The sequence below is a fragment of the Meles meles genome, chromosome 6 (assembly GCF_922984935.1).
Source record: "Meles meles chromosome 6, mMelMel3.1 paternal haplotype, whole genome shotgun sequence".
Taxonomy (NCBI): Eukaryota; Metazoa; Chordata; class Mammalia; order Carnivora; family Mustelidae; genus Meles; species Meles meles.
The window spans coordinates 119648230-119663964 of record NC_060071.1 but is presented as its reverse complement, the minus strand read 5'-3'; the positions used below and the strand labels follow the sequence as shown (position 1 = coordinate 119663964).

At 40.5% G+C, this 15735-nt stretch overlaps 1 protein-coding gene and 1 pseudogene across 1 annotated transcript in view; one reads left to right on the top strand and one right to left on the bottom strand.

Moving 5' to 3' along the window:
* The window catches only part of SLC39A9 (solute carrier family 39 member 9), a 61264-nt gene that overhangs the window by 25921 nt on the left and 19608 nt on the right, over positions 1–15735 (bottom strand). Inside the window, exon 2 of the mRNA XM_046009336.1 lies at positions 11692–11800. Coding sequence (XP_045865292.1) covers positions 11692–11800 — 109 coding nt within the window. The remainder of the gene's footprint in view (positions 1–11691; positions 11801–15735) is intronic.
* LOC123945288 lies at positions 10496–10645 on the top strand (annotated as a pseudogene).

The window sequence follows — 15735 nt, the reverse complement described above, 5'->3', positions numbered from 1 at the left end:
ACTCCCCCTGAGCCCAGTGAAGGCAAACTCCAGCTCAACTCTGGGCTTGATGCCCCAACCCATAAGATGATGACCTGAGCCGAAACCAAGAGTCAGACATTAACTGACTAAGCACCCAGATGCCTCATATTTAATTTTTTAAGACTTATTTATTTGAGAGAGAGAGAACGCACACATGGGCATATGCATGGGGCCGGGGGAGAAGGGGCAGAGAGAGGGAGAGTGAGTCTCAAGCAGATCCCCCACTGGGTGCAGAGTCTGATGCAGGCTCGATCCCACAACCCTGAGATCATGACCTTAGCCAAAATCAAGAGTCCAACCCTTAACTGACAGATACACCCAGGCACCCCTAAAAAGAAAAAAATCTATTTTAAGATTTCTTCAGGGAACTTGAGTGGCTCGTTCAGTTAAGTGCCTAACTTTTTTTTTTTTAAAGGCTTTCCACCAAGCAGGAAGCCCGATATGGGGCTCGATCCCAGGACACTGGGATCATGACCTGAGCAGAAGGCAGAGGCCTAACCCACTGAGCCACCCAGGCGCCCCAAGGGCCTAACTCTTGATCTCAGCTCAGGTCTTGCTCTCAGGGTCCTGAGTTTAAGCCTTGTGTTGGGCTCCAGGATTCAAAAAAAAAAAAAAAAAATTTCTTCAGCAGATAGACACTACAATGGTGATTTTAAATTCCTTATGAAGCACACTATGTAGCAGACTATCATTAAGAATGTAGGCTTCATTTTTTTTCCATGCTGACAGCACTCTCACAAACATGGTGAATGTTCCCAAAACCTACCAGACTTTCTGCAAGAAAGTTTCTGTAAGTACCAACCCCACGAAGTTACACAGTACAAGAAAGGCAAAGATTCTCTACACCCAGGGAAAGCAACGTCAGGAAGAGTGGCTATGGTGGGCAGACTAAGTGGATTTTCTGGAAAAAAGCTAAAACTCCAAAGAAGACCGTGCTGAGGGTTGAATGTGTTGAGTCCAACTGCATATCTGAGAGAATGCTGGCCATTAAGAGATGCAAGCGGGGGCACCTGGGTGGCTCAGTGGGTTAAAGCCTCTGCCTTTGGCTCAGGTCATGATCCCAGTGTCCTGGGATCGAGCCCCATGTCGGGCTCTCTGCTCAGCAGGGAGCCTGCTTCCTTCTCTCTCTCTCTCTGCCTGCCTCTCTGCCTACTTGGGATCTCTCTCTGTCAAATAAATAAATAAAATCTTTTTTTTTATTTATTTATTTGACAGACAGAGATCACAAGTAGATAGAGAGGCAGGCAGAGAGAGAGAGAGAGAGAGAGAGAGAGGGAGGGAAGCAGGCTCCCTGCTGAGCAGAGAGCCCGATGCGGGACTCGATCCCAGGACCCCGAGATCATGACCTGAGCCGAAGGCAGCGGCCCAACCCACCGAGCCACCCAGGCGCCCCTAAATAAATAAAATCTTAAAAAAAAAAAAAAAAGAGATGCAAGCAGTATGAACTGGGATGAGATACGAAGAGAAAAGGCCATGCGATCTAGTTCTGAGCTTCGTATTTTATTATGGTATGAAGACAGTAAAATCCTGAAGTATGTTCACTTCATTTTGTTACAATTGGCCTTTTAAGAGGAAAATAAACTAGCAACATCAACAAAATTTTCCTTGTGGTGAAATTTAAGGTTAAAAAAAAAAATGTAGGCTTTAGAGTAAGACTGCCTGTGTTCAAATCCTAATGGTGACACTTACTAGCTGACTACCCTGGACATGTCATTCAATCTCTTTGCGGCTTCATGTCCTCATCTGCAAAACAGCACCCACCTCAGATGGCTGTTGTGATGATGAGACAGTTAATGTGAAGGGCTCCACACGACACCTGGTATATGCTAAGGGCTCGCTAAATGTTGAGGAACATGGTTATATAATAAATAGAATTTGGGAGATTCATTTTTAAACAACTTACGTCATACAATTGATCTGAGTATCAGTCAGAAACAACAGTGAGTAATAAAACAATGTTGGGGGAAGGATGAGGAAGGATTAGGGGGAAAAGCAGAGATAAGACATTTTAATAGACAAAATAAGAAGTAGAAGAGATAGAGATCAGTCCCCCATCATCCATGTTTCAGAATTCTGAGGATAAAGTGTAAGAGTTATTTTTGTTTATTTATTTATTTACTTACTTATTTTTAAGTGTAAGAGTTTTAAAGAGCTCTATTTTTATTAATGAATGACAGGCCAAGAGTTAGTTAAATATAACAGATTTAACCCTTTCTCTTTATTTAAATGTAGAGCAAAATGACAAAACCATAAGATAACTGTACTTCTCTAAAAAATGTGATATGTGGCATTCATGGACAAATTTAGTGAAATAATCTATATTGAACCATTCCAGATAACAGTTCCAGTGACTATCCTAACAATTATGAATAATACAGGTTTCAGGTTTCTGTTTAGGTCTTTGGCCCCATAGCCTTTGAGAAAGGTTATGGCCTTTCTCAATATACCAATTCTCATGTTCCAAAGAATTATGGTGGTTTCAAATGTAGCCCCATGGTAAACAAGCACCACAGTCCTCAATAGATTATATTTTTATAAAAACTTGTTTCTGCAGAAAGACAGTCTTCTCACAGGAATGCTGGTCTAATTCCAGTGATTTTAGAGCTATAATTACAGAAAAATATGTGAGAGGTTCCTTTTTACATTAATTGGTATTTACTAATGCTTATTAAAGTGCCAGAGCACTCAGTTAACATGATCTATTGAGCTCTGAAAAAATATGTTAATTATCATAATTATAAGGTCCCCAGAAGAACTAAACTATAGGTTGTAGTAAACATGTACACAAACTCCTTTCTTGAAGCTGGGAGAAAAGCTGGTTGGATCTATAATAAAGAAAAAGAGGGAAAGGGTGGGGGGAGAAAAAGATAAAGCAGCAGAAAAAAAAGTGATGTGACTAATCTCACCAGTGTGCAGACAGACGTGGAAAATGTGGCGACAGCTTACAGTTACTATGACGGTTAAGCTACCTTAAAGAACTTTTCACAGAGTGAGGTATTAATATTTTACTTTTTAAAAAGAATGATGTGGGGGGGGCACCTGGTTGGCTCGGTTGGCTAAGCAAGTGCCTTGGGCTTGGGTCATGATCCTGGAGTCCCAGGATAGAGTCCCACATCCGGCTCCCTGCTGGGCAGGGAGTCTGCTTATCCCTCTGACCCTCCCCCTTCTCATGCTCTCTCTCTCTCTCTATCTATCTCATTCTCTCTCTCTAATAAATAAAATCTTAAAAAAAAAAAATAATGGGGACTTCTGGAGCTGGCTCAGATGGAGTAAACCTAGTGTCGCCTCAATCACAATGATTACTACAGAAACTCTGGATAAAACGCCCAAAAAACTACCTAGGACTACACATGTAAATAAAAGCCAGAGAAGAGAGGGCAGCAAAAACTGCCTCATCCTTCTGGCCAGAAGACCAGGGAAAGGGGCTGCTGGAGGATGTCTCTATGGAGGGAAACCACCCCTTTTTTCTTTCTCAGCCCGGCCTTGAAGACAGTCCCCGTTGGAGAACGGCATGGCAGCAACAAAGGCAGTGAAAGCCTCCAGAAAAACACCATACTTTTGGCCAGAGTGGTCGGAAAAGCACAGGGGCCAGGAAGGGGTTGGGGGGGGATCTGGTTATTCTGTTCTCTCTTTTCTCCTGCCACTTTGGCCTGAGGGCATCCCAAGTTACACAGAACTGTGCAGTGACAGCACAGGCAGCTACAACTCCTAGGAAAAAACCCATCTTTCGGGCCACAGGACTAGGTAAAGGGTCCCCTGGGAGCCAGAGAGTGTGAGACGAATACTGGAGAGGAAACAGCTAAGGAGGGCTCCCCTAACAGTTCGTACAAATGGCACAAGTCCCAGACTTACCCCTGAACTCTGCGGGGATAGGACATACCCAAAGCAGCATTACAAAGGCTTTGAAAACTGAACTAAAATTAAAACCATCACACAAAAAGGCACCACAGAACTGGCAGCCTGAAACTCACCAGGCTAAGGGACTGCTAAAACAAAAGAAATAAATGTTCTCTAGAGGATTTTGAAAGGACCCAAAGTTTCAAAATACATTATTAAAAATGTACAGAATACAACCCAAACTTGCTTAACATACAAAGAAACAGAAAAATCGGGGCGCCTGGGTGGCTCAGTCATTTAAGCATATGCCTTCGGCTCAGGTCATGATCCTGGGGTCCTGGGATTGAGTTCCATGTCAGGCTCCCTGCTCAGGGGGGAACCTGCTTCTCCCTCTGCCCCACAACCCTGTCTATGCGCTCTCTCACACACTGTCTCATGTGTACGCTCTCTCTCTCAAATAAATAAAACCTTAAAAAACAAACAAACAAAAAAAACAGAAAAAAAACCAGACCAATTATGAATGAAAAAAAAAACAATCAATCCAGTCCCAAGGCAACTCCTGGAATACTCAAGACTTTAAAGCAGCTATTATAACTATGTGCTCTGGGGTAAAGGTAAAAAACACTTCAAATGAATGAATGTCATTTGAAGAAATAGAAACTATACAAAGAAACCAAGTAGAAATTTCAAAACTGAAAAACGTAGTATCAGTACAGTAAATTCACTGAATGGCTCACTAGAGGACTGATGATCACAAAGGAAAGAATCAGTACCCTTGGTTACAATGACAGAATTGAACAGTATCAATAGAGACCACATGGCTCCCAAAGTCTGACCTGTTATATACAAAGTTTGCTGACCCCCGTCTAAATACACAAAGTAGAAGACAGAGTGTCAAATCAGATTTTAAAAATATGATTCACTTGGGGCGCCTGGGTGGCTCAGTGGGTTGAGCCGCTGCCTTCGGCTCAGGTCATGATCTCAAGGTCCTGGGATCGAGTCCCGCATCAGGCTCTCTGCTCAGCAGGGAGCCTGCTTCCCTTCCTCTCTCTCTGCCTGCCTCTCTTGTGATTTCTCTGTCAAATAAATAAAATCTAAAAAAAAAATATATATATATATGATTCACTTATTATGTGCTGTTTACAAGAAATTCAATTTAAGGGGCACCTGAGGGGCTCAGTGGGTTAAGTCTCTGCCTTCGGCTCGGGTCATGATCTCAGGGTCCTGAGATCGAGCCCTGCATCGGGCTCTCTGCTCTGTGGGGAGCCTGCTTCCCCCCACCCCGCCTGCTGCTCTGCCTACTTGTGATATCTCTCTCTCTCTCTCTGTCAAATGAATAAATAAAATATTTTTTAAAAAAGAAATCCAATTTAAATATAGTGAATGACATATAGGTCAAAAGTAAAAGGATGAGGGTTGCCTGGGTAGCTCAGTCATTAAGTGTCTGCCTTCAGCTCAGGTCATGATTCCAGGGTCCTGGAATCAAGCCCCGCATGGGGCTCCCTGCTCCGTGGGAGGCCTGCTTCTCCCTTACCCATTCCCCCTGCTTGTATTCCCTCTCTAGCTGTCTCTCTCTGTCAAGAAAATAAAATATTTAAAAATAAAAAATGAAAATAAATAAAAGTAAAAGGATGAAAAAAAGATGTATCATGTAAACACTGATCAAAAGGAAACTGGAGTGGCTATGTTAATATCAAATAAAGCTATTACCAGGAATAAATAGGGACATTACATAATAATGAAAAAGGTCAATTCACCAACAAGACATAGCAACCCTATGTAAGCACCTGACCAAAAAGCTTTAATGTAGATAAAGCAAAGTAGAAATCCATAAAATACAAAGCAGAAAAAAAATGAAATCAAACATGGTTCTTTGGGAAAAAAATTTAGAAGAAGACATTACTGCAGACATTAAAAGGATAGTGAAAGATTACCATGAACAACTCTTACTATGAATAATTCTTCAACTTAGAAGAAACAGGTAACTTGAATAATTTTATATCTATTAAGGAAACTGAATTCATAGGAAACCCCAGGCCCAGATGGTTTCACTGGTAAATTCTCACAAATATTTAAGGAAGAAATATTTTTGATTCTATACAGTCTCTTCCAGAATGTAGAGAAGGGAACACTTTCCATCCCTAAGAAGTCAGCACTCTGAGAGCAAAACCATAGAGACATTGTAAGAAAAGAAAACCACAGACCAATACTCCTGACGAACAGAGATACAAATATCCTCAACAGGATCTTTTTTTTTTTTTTTTTTTTTTGACAGAGATCACAAGTAGACAGAGTAGTAGGCAGAGAGAGAGGGAGGAGCAGGCTCCCAGCTGAGCAGAGAGCCAGATGTGGGGCTCAATCCCAGGATCATGACCCGAGCCGAAGGCAGAGGCTCTAACCCACTGAGCCACCTAGGTGCCTCTCCTCAACAGGATCTTAGCACATGGAATCCAGTCTTGATAATCCCTGCCAATAAGGGGGGGTGGCATATGCATATTTGAATATCACCGTACTTCACCACATTAACAAACTTGATAAAAACTCTCAGCAAACTAGGAATAAAAGGAAACTTCCTTAACCTGAAGAGGGAATCTTTGAAAAATCTACAGCTATCATTATACTTAATGATGAAAGACTGAGTGAGAATAAGGCAGGGCTGACTACTTTCATTCCTAATCAACCTCATACTAAATGGTCTAGCCAGAGCAATATGGAAAAGAAAAAAAAATTTTTAAGCATATTGGAAAAAAAATCATTAAAGTGTCTCTGGAAAGGAAAGCATTAAACTGTCTGTATTCATAGATGATATGATTGTGCACCAATTCACAAGGAATCCACAGAAAAGCTCCTGTAACAAGTGAGTTTAGCAAATTTCTATATACTAGAATACTGGAAATAGAAATATTTTTTAAGTATCATTTACAATCACACTATAAACAGGAAAATATTTAGGTATAAATCTGACATGCAGATCTGTATGCTAAAAACTACAACACTGGGGGCACCTAACTGGCTCAGTCAGTGGAACGTAAGAGTCTTGCTCTTGGGCCTGAGTTCGAGCCCCATGATGGGCATGGAGGTTACTAAAAAAAAAAAAAAGTAATTAATTTAATTAAATTAAATTTAAAAATTAGGGGCACCTGGGTGGCTCAGTGGGTTAAGCCTCTGCCTTCGGCTCAGGTCATGATCTCAGGATCCTGGGACTGAGCCCCACATCAGGCTCTCTGCTCAGTGGGGAGCCTGCTTTTAAAAAAAAAATAAAAATAAAAATAAAAAAATTAAATTAAATTAAAAAACTACCACACTGATAAAAGAAATCAAAGACCGGAAAAAATGGAGGTATGTTATATTCATGGATTGGAAAATACAATGTTTTTAAGACGTCAATTCTCCCCAAATTAATCTATAGATTCAACTCAATCAGAGTCTCAGCGTTATTTTTTGTGCAGACATTGACAATCTGATTCTAAAGTTTTTATAGAAAAGCAAAGGAACTAGTTTAACCAAGACACTTTTGAAAAATAAGAACAAACTTAGAGGGGCGCCTGGGTGGATCAGTGGATTAAGCCACTGCCTTCGGCTCAGGTCATGATCTCAGGGTCCTGGGATCGAGTCCCGCATCGGGCTCTCGGCTCAGTGGGGAGCCTGCTTCCCTCCCTTTATCTGTGCCTGCCTCTCTACCTACTTGTGATCTCTGTCAAATAAATAAATAAAATATTAAAAAAAAAAAAGAACAAACTTAGAAGGACTTCACCATCTGATGTCAAGATTTGCTGTAAAGATATAGTCATCAAGACAAGGTTGCACTGGGGGCACCTGGGTGGCTCAGTTGGTTAAGCATCTGCTTTCAGCTTAGGTCATGATCCCAGGGTCCCGGGATTGAGCCCTTTGTCAGGCTCTCTGCTCAGTGGGGAATCTGCTTCTCTTTCTCCCTTTGTTGCTGCTCATGCTCTTGCTCGATCACTCTCTCAAATAAATAAAATCTTAGAAAAAAAAAAAGGTTATATTAGCAAAGGACAGACATGGAAATGTAGATCAACTGGACAGAATAGAGAGTCTAGATATAGACCAACACAAATGTGGTCAATTGATTTTTTACAAAGGTGCAAAGGTAATTAATCTCTTCAACAAATGGTGTTGGAACTACTGGACATCCATCCATATCCCCCCCAAAACTGAACCTTTACATTAGATATAAAATTAACTCAAAACGGATCACAGGCCCAAGTGTAAAACTGAAAATTATAAAACTTGTAGAGGAGGACAAAAGAGAAAACACTTGTGAACTTGGGTTCAGCAAAGGGATTTTAGAAATTCATGAAAGAATTGACAAACTGGACTTCATTAAAATTAAAAACTACTCTGTAATGACAATGTTAAGAGACTGAAAAGATAAGCCAGGGGCGCCTGGGTGGCTCAGTGGATTAAGCCACTGCCTTCGGCTCAGGTCATGATCTCAGGGTCCTAGAATCGAGCCCCGCGACGGGCTCTCTGCTCTGCAGGGAGCCTGCTTCCTCCTCTCTCTCTGCCTGCCTCTCTGCCTACTTGTGATCTCTCTCTCTGTCAAATAAATAAATAAAATCTTAAAAAAAAAAAAAAAAAAAAGATAAGCCAAAGACTTGCAGATCATCTATCTGATAAAAGACTTGTATCCAGGGGTGCCTGGGTGGCTCAGTGGGTTAAGCCTCTGCCTTTGGCTCAGGTCATGATCCCAGGGTCCTGGGATCAAGCCCCCATTGGGCTCTCTGCTCAGCAGGGAGCCTGCTTCCCCACCCCTACCCCCCCCACTTGTGATCTCTATCAAATAGATAAGTTCAATCCTTAAAAAAAAAAAAAGGAATTCCTTCTATTCTATTAAAAAAAAAAAAAAAGAAAAGACTTGTATTCGGGGGCCCCTGTCTGGCTTAGTTGGTAGAGTAAGTAACTCTTGATATTGGGGTCATGAGTTTGAGTCCCAATCTCTAGTTGGGCCTAGAGCTTACTTAAAAACAAAAAATAAAAAAAAACAATAACTTGTACCCAGAACATGTAAAGAACCCTCAAAACTCAATAATTAGAAAACTCAACTTAAAAAATAGGCAAAATTCTGAATCATTAAAGAACACATAATAATGGCAAACAAGCATATGAAAAGATGTTTAACATCATTAGCCATGAGGGAATTGCAAATCAAAAGCACATAGGGATAGCATTACCTACCTATTAGAACAGTTAAAATAAAAACTGAAACAAAATAAACAGCGTCAAGAGCTGACAAGGAAGGGAAGCAACTGACTCTCACTCATTATTGCTGGGAATGAAAAAAGGTACAGCTACTTTGAAAAAGAGTTTGGTTATTTCTTAAGTTAAACATACACTTGCCATATGATCCAATCACCCCACTTGCAAGTAATTACACAAGGGAAAAAAAAACTCAGGTTCACACAAAAACCTGTATATAAATGTTTATAGTGTTTTTATTCATATTTCCACCCAAACTGAAAATAACCAATATGGCTTTAAAGGAAGGAAGGAAAAGGTGAAGGAAAAAACAAACTACGGTTCATCCAAACAATGGAATACTACTCAGAAAAAAAAAGGCACCACACACCAGCAATAGATACACAGAATAACATCATAGCTTTCATATGCATTAGGCTAAGCAAAAGAAGCCAGACCAAAAGGATGCACAATTTCTTTTATAGGACATTCTGAAAAAAAATTACACGTCAGAAAAATTCAAGATGATCCACTGGGATAGCAAAGAAAATACGCGTGATGCTTGAAAAACATGGGGGTTGGGTGCTGACCCCCTGCACAGCTGAAAACCCGCATATAACTTTTGGCTCCTCCAAAACTTAACTACGAATAGCCTACCATTAATCAGAAGCCTTACTGATAACATAAAGTCTTTTAACACATATTTTGTATGTTCTACATATTATGTACTGTACTCTTACAATAAAGTAAGCCAGAGAAAAGATTAAGGAAGGGGAAACACATTTACAGTACTGTGTTCAAAAAAAGCCACATATAAGTGGAGTCGCATAGTTCAAACCTGTGCTATTCGAGGGTCAACCGTATTGGTCTTCTATACACATTTACTTTAAATCTCATACTTCAAAATTTTCTATTTTAGGTTTGTGTTTTATAATGTACAGTAAATCAGTGCAACAGTACATGCTTATCTCCCCCCAACCCCCAACAGGATGGATGATCAAAAAGAGAAGAAATCAGGGTGTCTGGGTGGCTCAGTGGGTTAAAGCCTCTGCCTTCGGCTCAGGTCATGATCCCAGGGTTCTGGGATCGAGCCCCGCATTGGGCTCTCTGCTCAGCAGGGAGCCTGCTTCCCTTCCTCTCTCTCTGCCTGCCTCTCTGCCTACCTGTGATCTCTGTCTGTCAAATAAATAAATAAAATCTTAAAAAAAAAAAAGAATTGAAAAAAAATTCCTCTCTCCTATTTTGCAATAAGACCCCACAATCCTCATACATAACATTGGACACCACCCTCTGCCTACCCAACACCATTCATTATGCCTATATGCACACCCCAGGGAGGAGAGCATAATCACTCTAGATAAAAGACAGTTTTTCTCCCTGACTGAGATCTGAAAAGCTGTTTATTATATTGTATCTAGTATGAAGTTTGGAAAGTGCCAGCTTTGGCAGTGGCAGTATCGTAGCCAATGAGGTTTATCCGAGGCACGATTATTGCTAATTGGAAAGTGCCTACTTTTCTATACTACTCTTAAAGTCCAGTAGAGTCCTGGCACTTGAAGATTTCACTCATCAATGTAACAGTTGTGATATCAATCTTTCACAGGTGCCTAAAGTCTTGTGACAAGCAGTAATCTGATTTTGCTGAGTCACAAATCTAAATCAAGTATGTTTCCAGGTGTGAGGACCAAACTGTCTAGCAGGTGAGCGACGCAAGCTGCCTGCCCAGTATTTACTCTCACACACCTATACTGTGCGTTCTCTGCTTATTGTTCTTAGGGTCAGGAAAGACTTTACTTTTTTAGGTCTCCTTTACTGCAGAGATGCTCACCAATCACCTATAAGTTTACTGAAAAGACTCCGTAAATCCAAATGTGTATCATCTGTTCCTTTTTTCAATTAAAGAATATTAAAAATACAATTACTATCATTTAGAATTTAAGTGGGCTGTAAAAAAGACTGTCATACTTAGAAAGACTGGAATTCATGCATTATAGCAAATGAATCTTTTTTTTTTTTAAGATTTTATTTATTTATTTGACAGACAGAGATCACAAGTACGCAGAGAGAGAGGAGGAAGCAGGTTCCCTGCTGAGCAGAGAGCCCGATGCGGGGCTCGATCCCAAAACCCTGGGATCATGACCTGGACTGAAGGCAGAGGCTTTTTTTAAAAAGATTTTATTTATTTATTTGACAGACAGAGATCACAAGTAGACAGAGGCAGGCAGAGAGAGAGAGAGAGAGAGAGGAGGAAAGGAGGCTCCCTGCTGAGCAGAGACCCGATGCGGGGCTTGATCCCAGGACCCTGGGATCATGATCTGAGCCGAAGGCAGAGGCTTTAACCCACTGAGCCACCCAGGCGCCCATGAAGGCAGAGGCTTTAACCCACTGAGCCACCGAGGCACCCCTAGCAAATGAATCTTAAGTGGCATTCACGAATAGGGAATTCAATTCACAAACTGCTAAGGATGTGTTCAATGTCAAAGACGTCAAAAGGTATGTTTTAAGAATTCTTCCCAAGAGAGAATTCTATGGCAAATATGAACTATGTTCAGGAAAAAAACCCATGAGGCTTCTCCTTTCAGTCCTCCATATCACCAACATATCTCAAAGAAGACCCTCTTCTTTGTCTCTCACCCGCAAGAATATCTTCATAAAGTGCATGTACTCCTTCGGGCACGATGACCGCCAGTGCAGTTCCACAGAGAAGGCCAGCTCCCAAAACAGTCACCAGCTTTAGCCGCTCCTGGAAAGAAAATACCAGAAACTGCTGAAAAGATTGATGACTGAATGAGAAAAAGTTTCTGAAGGATCTGTAATCAAGACTGTGAGCTGCTCATTTGTGAGACCAAAATCTACAATGGCTAGTGAACATGAAACAGGGTCAGCTTCACGAAAATTAATGCCAATTAAAACAGGAAGATGCCACTTATAAATTTACCAGATTGGCAATGATGTGGGAAAACTTGTCTATAGTCCATGATGGGAGAAATAGCACATTTGTCTGAGGCTGGCGGAAATGTCAATTACTACAACGTATGGTGACTGCTATTTGGCAATTTCAATTTAAAGCCTCAAAAATGTGAATTCTTTCATCCAGCAATTTCACTTCTAGAAATTTATCCTAAGAAAGAACTATGCAAAGATGATCACTGCACTAAGAGTGCAAACCTAAAAATATCCTAAATCTTCAAAAAAGGAGATTGATTGACTAAACTGTAATACTTTGTCACAGTACAACACCCAGCCATTAAACATTATGATTCAGATCTCTTCACAGATATACAAAGTCATGATGCACTGATATGAGGAAAAAGCTGGTGGCAAACAATATGCATTGCTAATCTCATATTTGTAATAAAAAGTATACACATGGGTAAAACAAGTGTAAATCAAACATTAACAAATGTTTTGACTTTATAAAATATAAACATAATATGTAATACACAACTTACAAAAATATTTGTAAGTGAATGACAATGAATATGTATTACTCATACAATAAAAATATGCCTAATTAATACAGTACTAAAATGTTTTATGGATGTCTTTTAAAAACTGCTTTACTGAGGTATGACTAAAATACCAAAAGCTGTAGATATTTAATGTATACAATTTGATGTGTACAGAAATAAGTAGATATCTGTGAAAATATCATCACAATCAATGCCATTAATGATTTATAGTTTTGATCTGAGCTAATCTCAATTTTTTTCTTACTACCCAAATTTCTTTGAGAGACTGCCTCCTGACATACGAGATATAAAAGATTACATTTCAAAGTTTCTTGAAGTAGTGGTGTACCCTATCTGGCTTCCTGGAGTCTTAGCACTATGAAAAATGATCCTAAAAACTAAAAGGGGGAAATTTTGTACCTTAAGAAAAAGTTTCTGTAACTAATGGAGTATCATGTACTTCCCTTTTCTGTTTTAGTTTTAAGAGGTTAGCAAAAATAACAATGGCTATATTATCTCTGACATACTACTGAACTTGTGACTCTGAGGCTAGGGGATAAGTATATAATATACACATACATACATTTATGCTGTCTCTATGGGAAAATGGGTTCTTAGCTGACAGGCTAGGTGAAGCATTACCACCCCCTCATTTGGGAGGAAGAAAGGAATCTGTATCTCATTGTGTCTAGTGAAAATGGGGAAACCACAGTTGAAATGTCAGCACCAACTCATACTTGCTATACAGCAAGAGGGGAATTCCCTGCTCCCTAGCACAAAGGCCAGGTCAGTCCTTCCTACATTCAGGAAGGCCAACATTAGCTACTTGTAAACAGAGCATTCTGAATGCACCCAGCAGTTGGGGGCACTGGCTTGGAAGGCAGAACTGACTTCACGGTTAATAATTGAGTAGTTTAGGGGCGCCTGGGTGGCTCAGTGGATTAGGCCGCTGCCTTCGGCTCAGGTCATGATCTCAGGGTCCTGGGATCGAGCCCTGCATCGGGCTCTCTGCTCTGCAGGGAGACTGCTTCCTCCTCTCTCTCTGCCTGCCTCTCTGCCTACTTGTGATCTCTCTCTCTGTCAAATAAATAAATTAAAAAAAAAAATCATTAATAATTGAGTAGTTTAGCTTTACTTCTGTTAAATAAATATTTTTTTACATGTCTTATATAGGAGGCAACAGGACAAAGTGATTGAAAGTGATTGAACCATGACACCAAACAACTGGTGTTACTATTTTAATATTTAATACTGAGCTATTCTAAGAGCTTTTGTCTTTTACAAGTTACTAAACTCATCAAAGCACTGTTAATCATGGCATTCATTTGAGACCAACTGTCAGAGCATGGAGAAAACAAGATGGAAAAGCAGCTCTGTTCTGTGTAAAAGGGGACATGGTATATGACTTAGTCTTCTTATCACTTTCTCTAACAAAGTCATAAAAGTCACCTTTGTTTTAAATGTAAAGTTTTACTCCTGAGGAAGGACAAAAACAATGGTAAACTGAACTGGACTAAGCCTACCATTTCACTGTAGGGACTTGGTTTCAGAACTCCACAATTCAAACTAATGAATAAATTGCTGGGGAAGAAAGCCGTCCTGTCAGCATTTTGACTGTGACTATGCTCTACTCTGGGAAATGGAAATGAAAGATGCCCCTGCCTTGCAAATTAAGGGAAGATGAGAAGTGATGAAAGGGATGTATTTAAAAGAGAAAGAGCTGAGCGCCCTCAAGAATAGCTTGGGTGGCAGCTCACATCATAAGCATAAATTAATTCTTGATGGATTATACTTTAATATAAAATCTAGAACGCAAAACTTCTAGAAGGAAGAGTATTTTTTGCAATCTTAGTGTTCGTAAAATTTCTTAGCAAGGACACACACAAAAAGAATTTAAAACATTTGCTGAGGGGCGCCTGGGGTGGCTCAGTGGGTTAAGCTTTTGCCTTCAGCTCAGGTCATGATCTCAGGGTCCTGGGATCAAGCCCCGCATCGGGCTCTCTGCTTAGCAGGGAGTCTGCTTCCCTTCCTCTCTCTCTGCCTGCCTCTCTGCCTGCTTGTGATTTCTGTCAAATAAATAAATAAAATCTTAAAAAAAAAAAAAAAACATTTGCTGATCCACTAAGAAAATGAACAGACTAGCTACATGGCAGAAGAAAATATCCGCAACACATCTATCTGCTGTGGATGCTGCGGTGACACTGCCCACATCCATCTCCTCCAGGCTGGAGACACCTGCTCCCCAAGCTGCTGGGAGTGTTGCCTACTGCTGGCTCACAGCTCAGTCCCTCTGAGGATCTGACCTTGGGCCCAAGGGTACCGACTAACCTAAAACTATATTCCCTCTGACAGGGTAGTCCACATCCCAAGACTAGTCCCCTGCGTTGTATGGAAGGAGGTACAAAGCCAGGTCCCCTTGCCTCAATTCTGGGTATCTCTCAAGAGCCAGGTGAGCTGAGGCCTCTATTGTAACTGAATTACAGTTCAACTTCTCCATCTGCTTAACCCTACATACTCTTTCCCACATGTTATTTCCAAGAGCACTCCCCAGTAAACTTCCTACGTGCAAATCTCCTTCTCAGTCTATTTTCTGTGGAACCCAACCTAAGAAACTGATAAGGGCTTGTGAAATATAAAGAACTTCCACAACTTTCTCAACTCAGTAAGAGGCAAACACAAACAAAAACCCCAAACAACAAAAAATGAATAAAATATTGAATAGATACATCACCAAAGATATATGAATGTCCCATATGCCCATGAAAAGATGCTCAGCATCGTTACTCAACAGGAAAATGCAAATCTAAACTACAAAATATCTCTTTACCCCCGCTAGAATGGCTCAGATTAACGACCGATGACACTAAATGATAGCAAAGATACAGAATGACTGGAACTCTCCGTGCATTGCTGCCAGGACCATAAAATGATACAATCACTTTGGGAAACTATTAGTCTCTTATCAAGTTAAACCAGCAATTCCACTTTTGGTATTTTCCAAGAGAAATAAAAATGTATGTTCACAGAAACACTTGTACAAGAATGTTCACAGAGATTTATCAATAATAGGCACAATTTGATCAGCTGTCCATCAACAGGAGAATGTATACACAAACTGTGGTACACTCATACAACAGAATACTACTCAGTAACAAAAAGTTGCTACATGGGGGGCGCCTGGGTGGCTCAGTGGGTTAAGCCGCTGCCTTCGGCTCAGGTCATGATC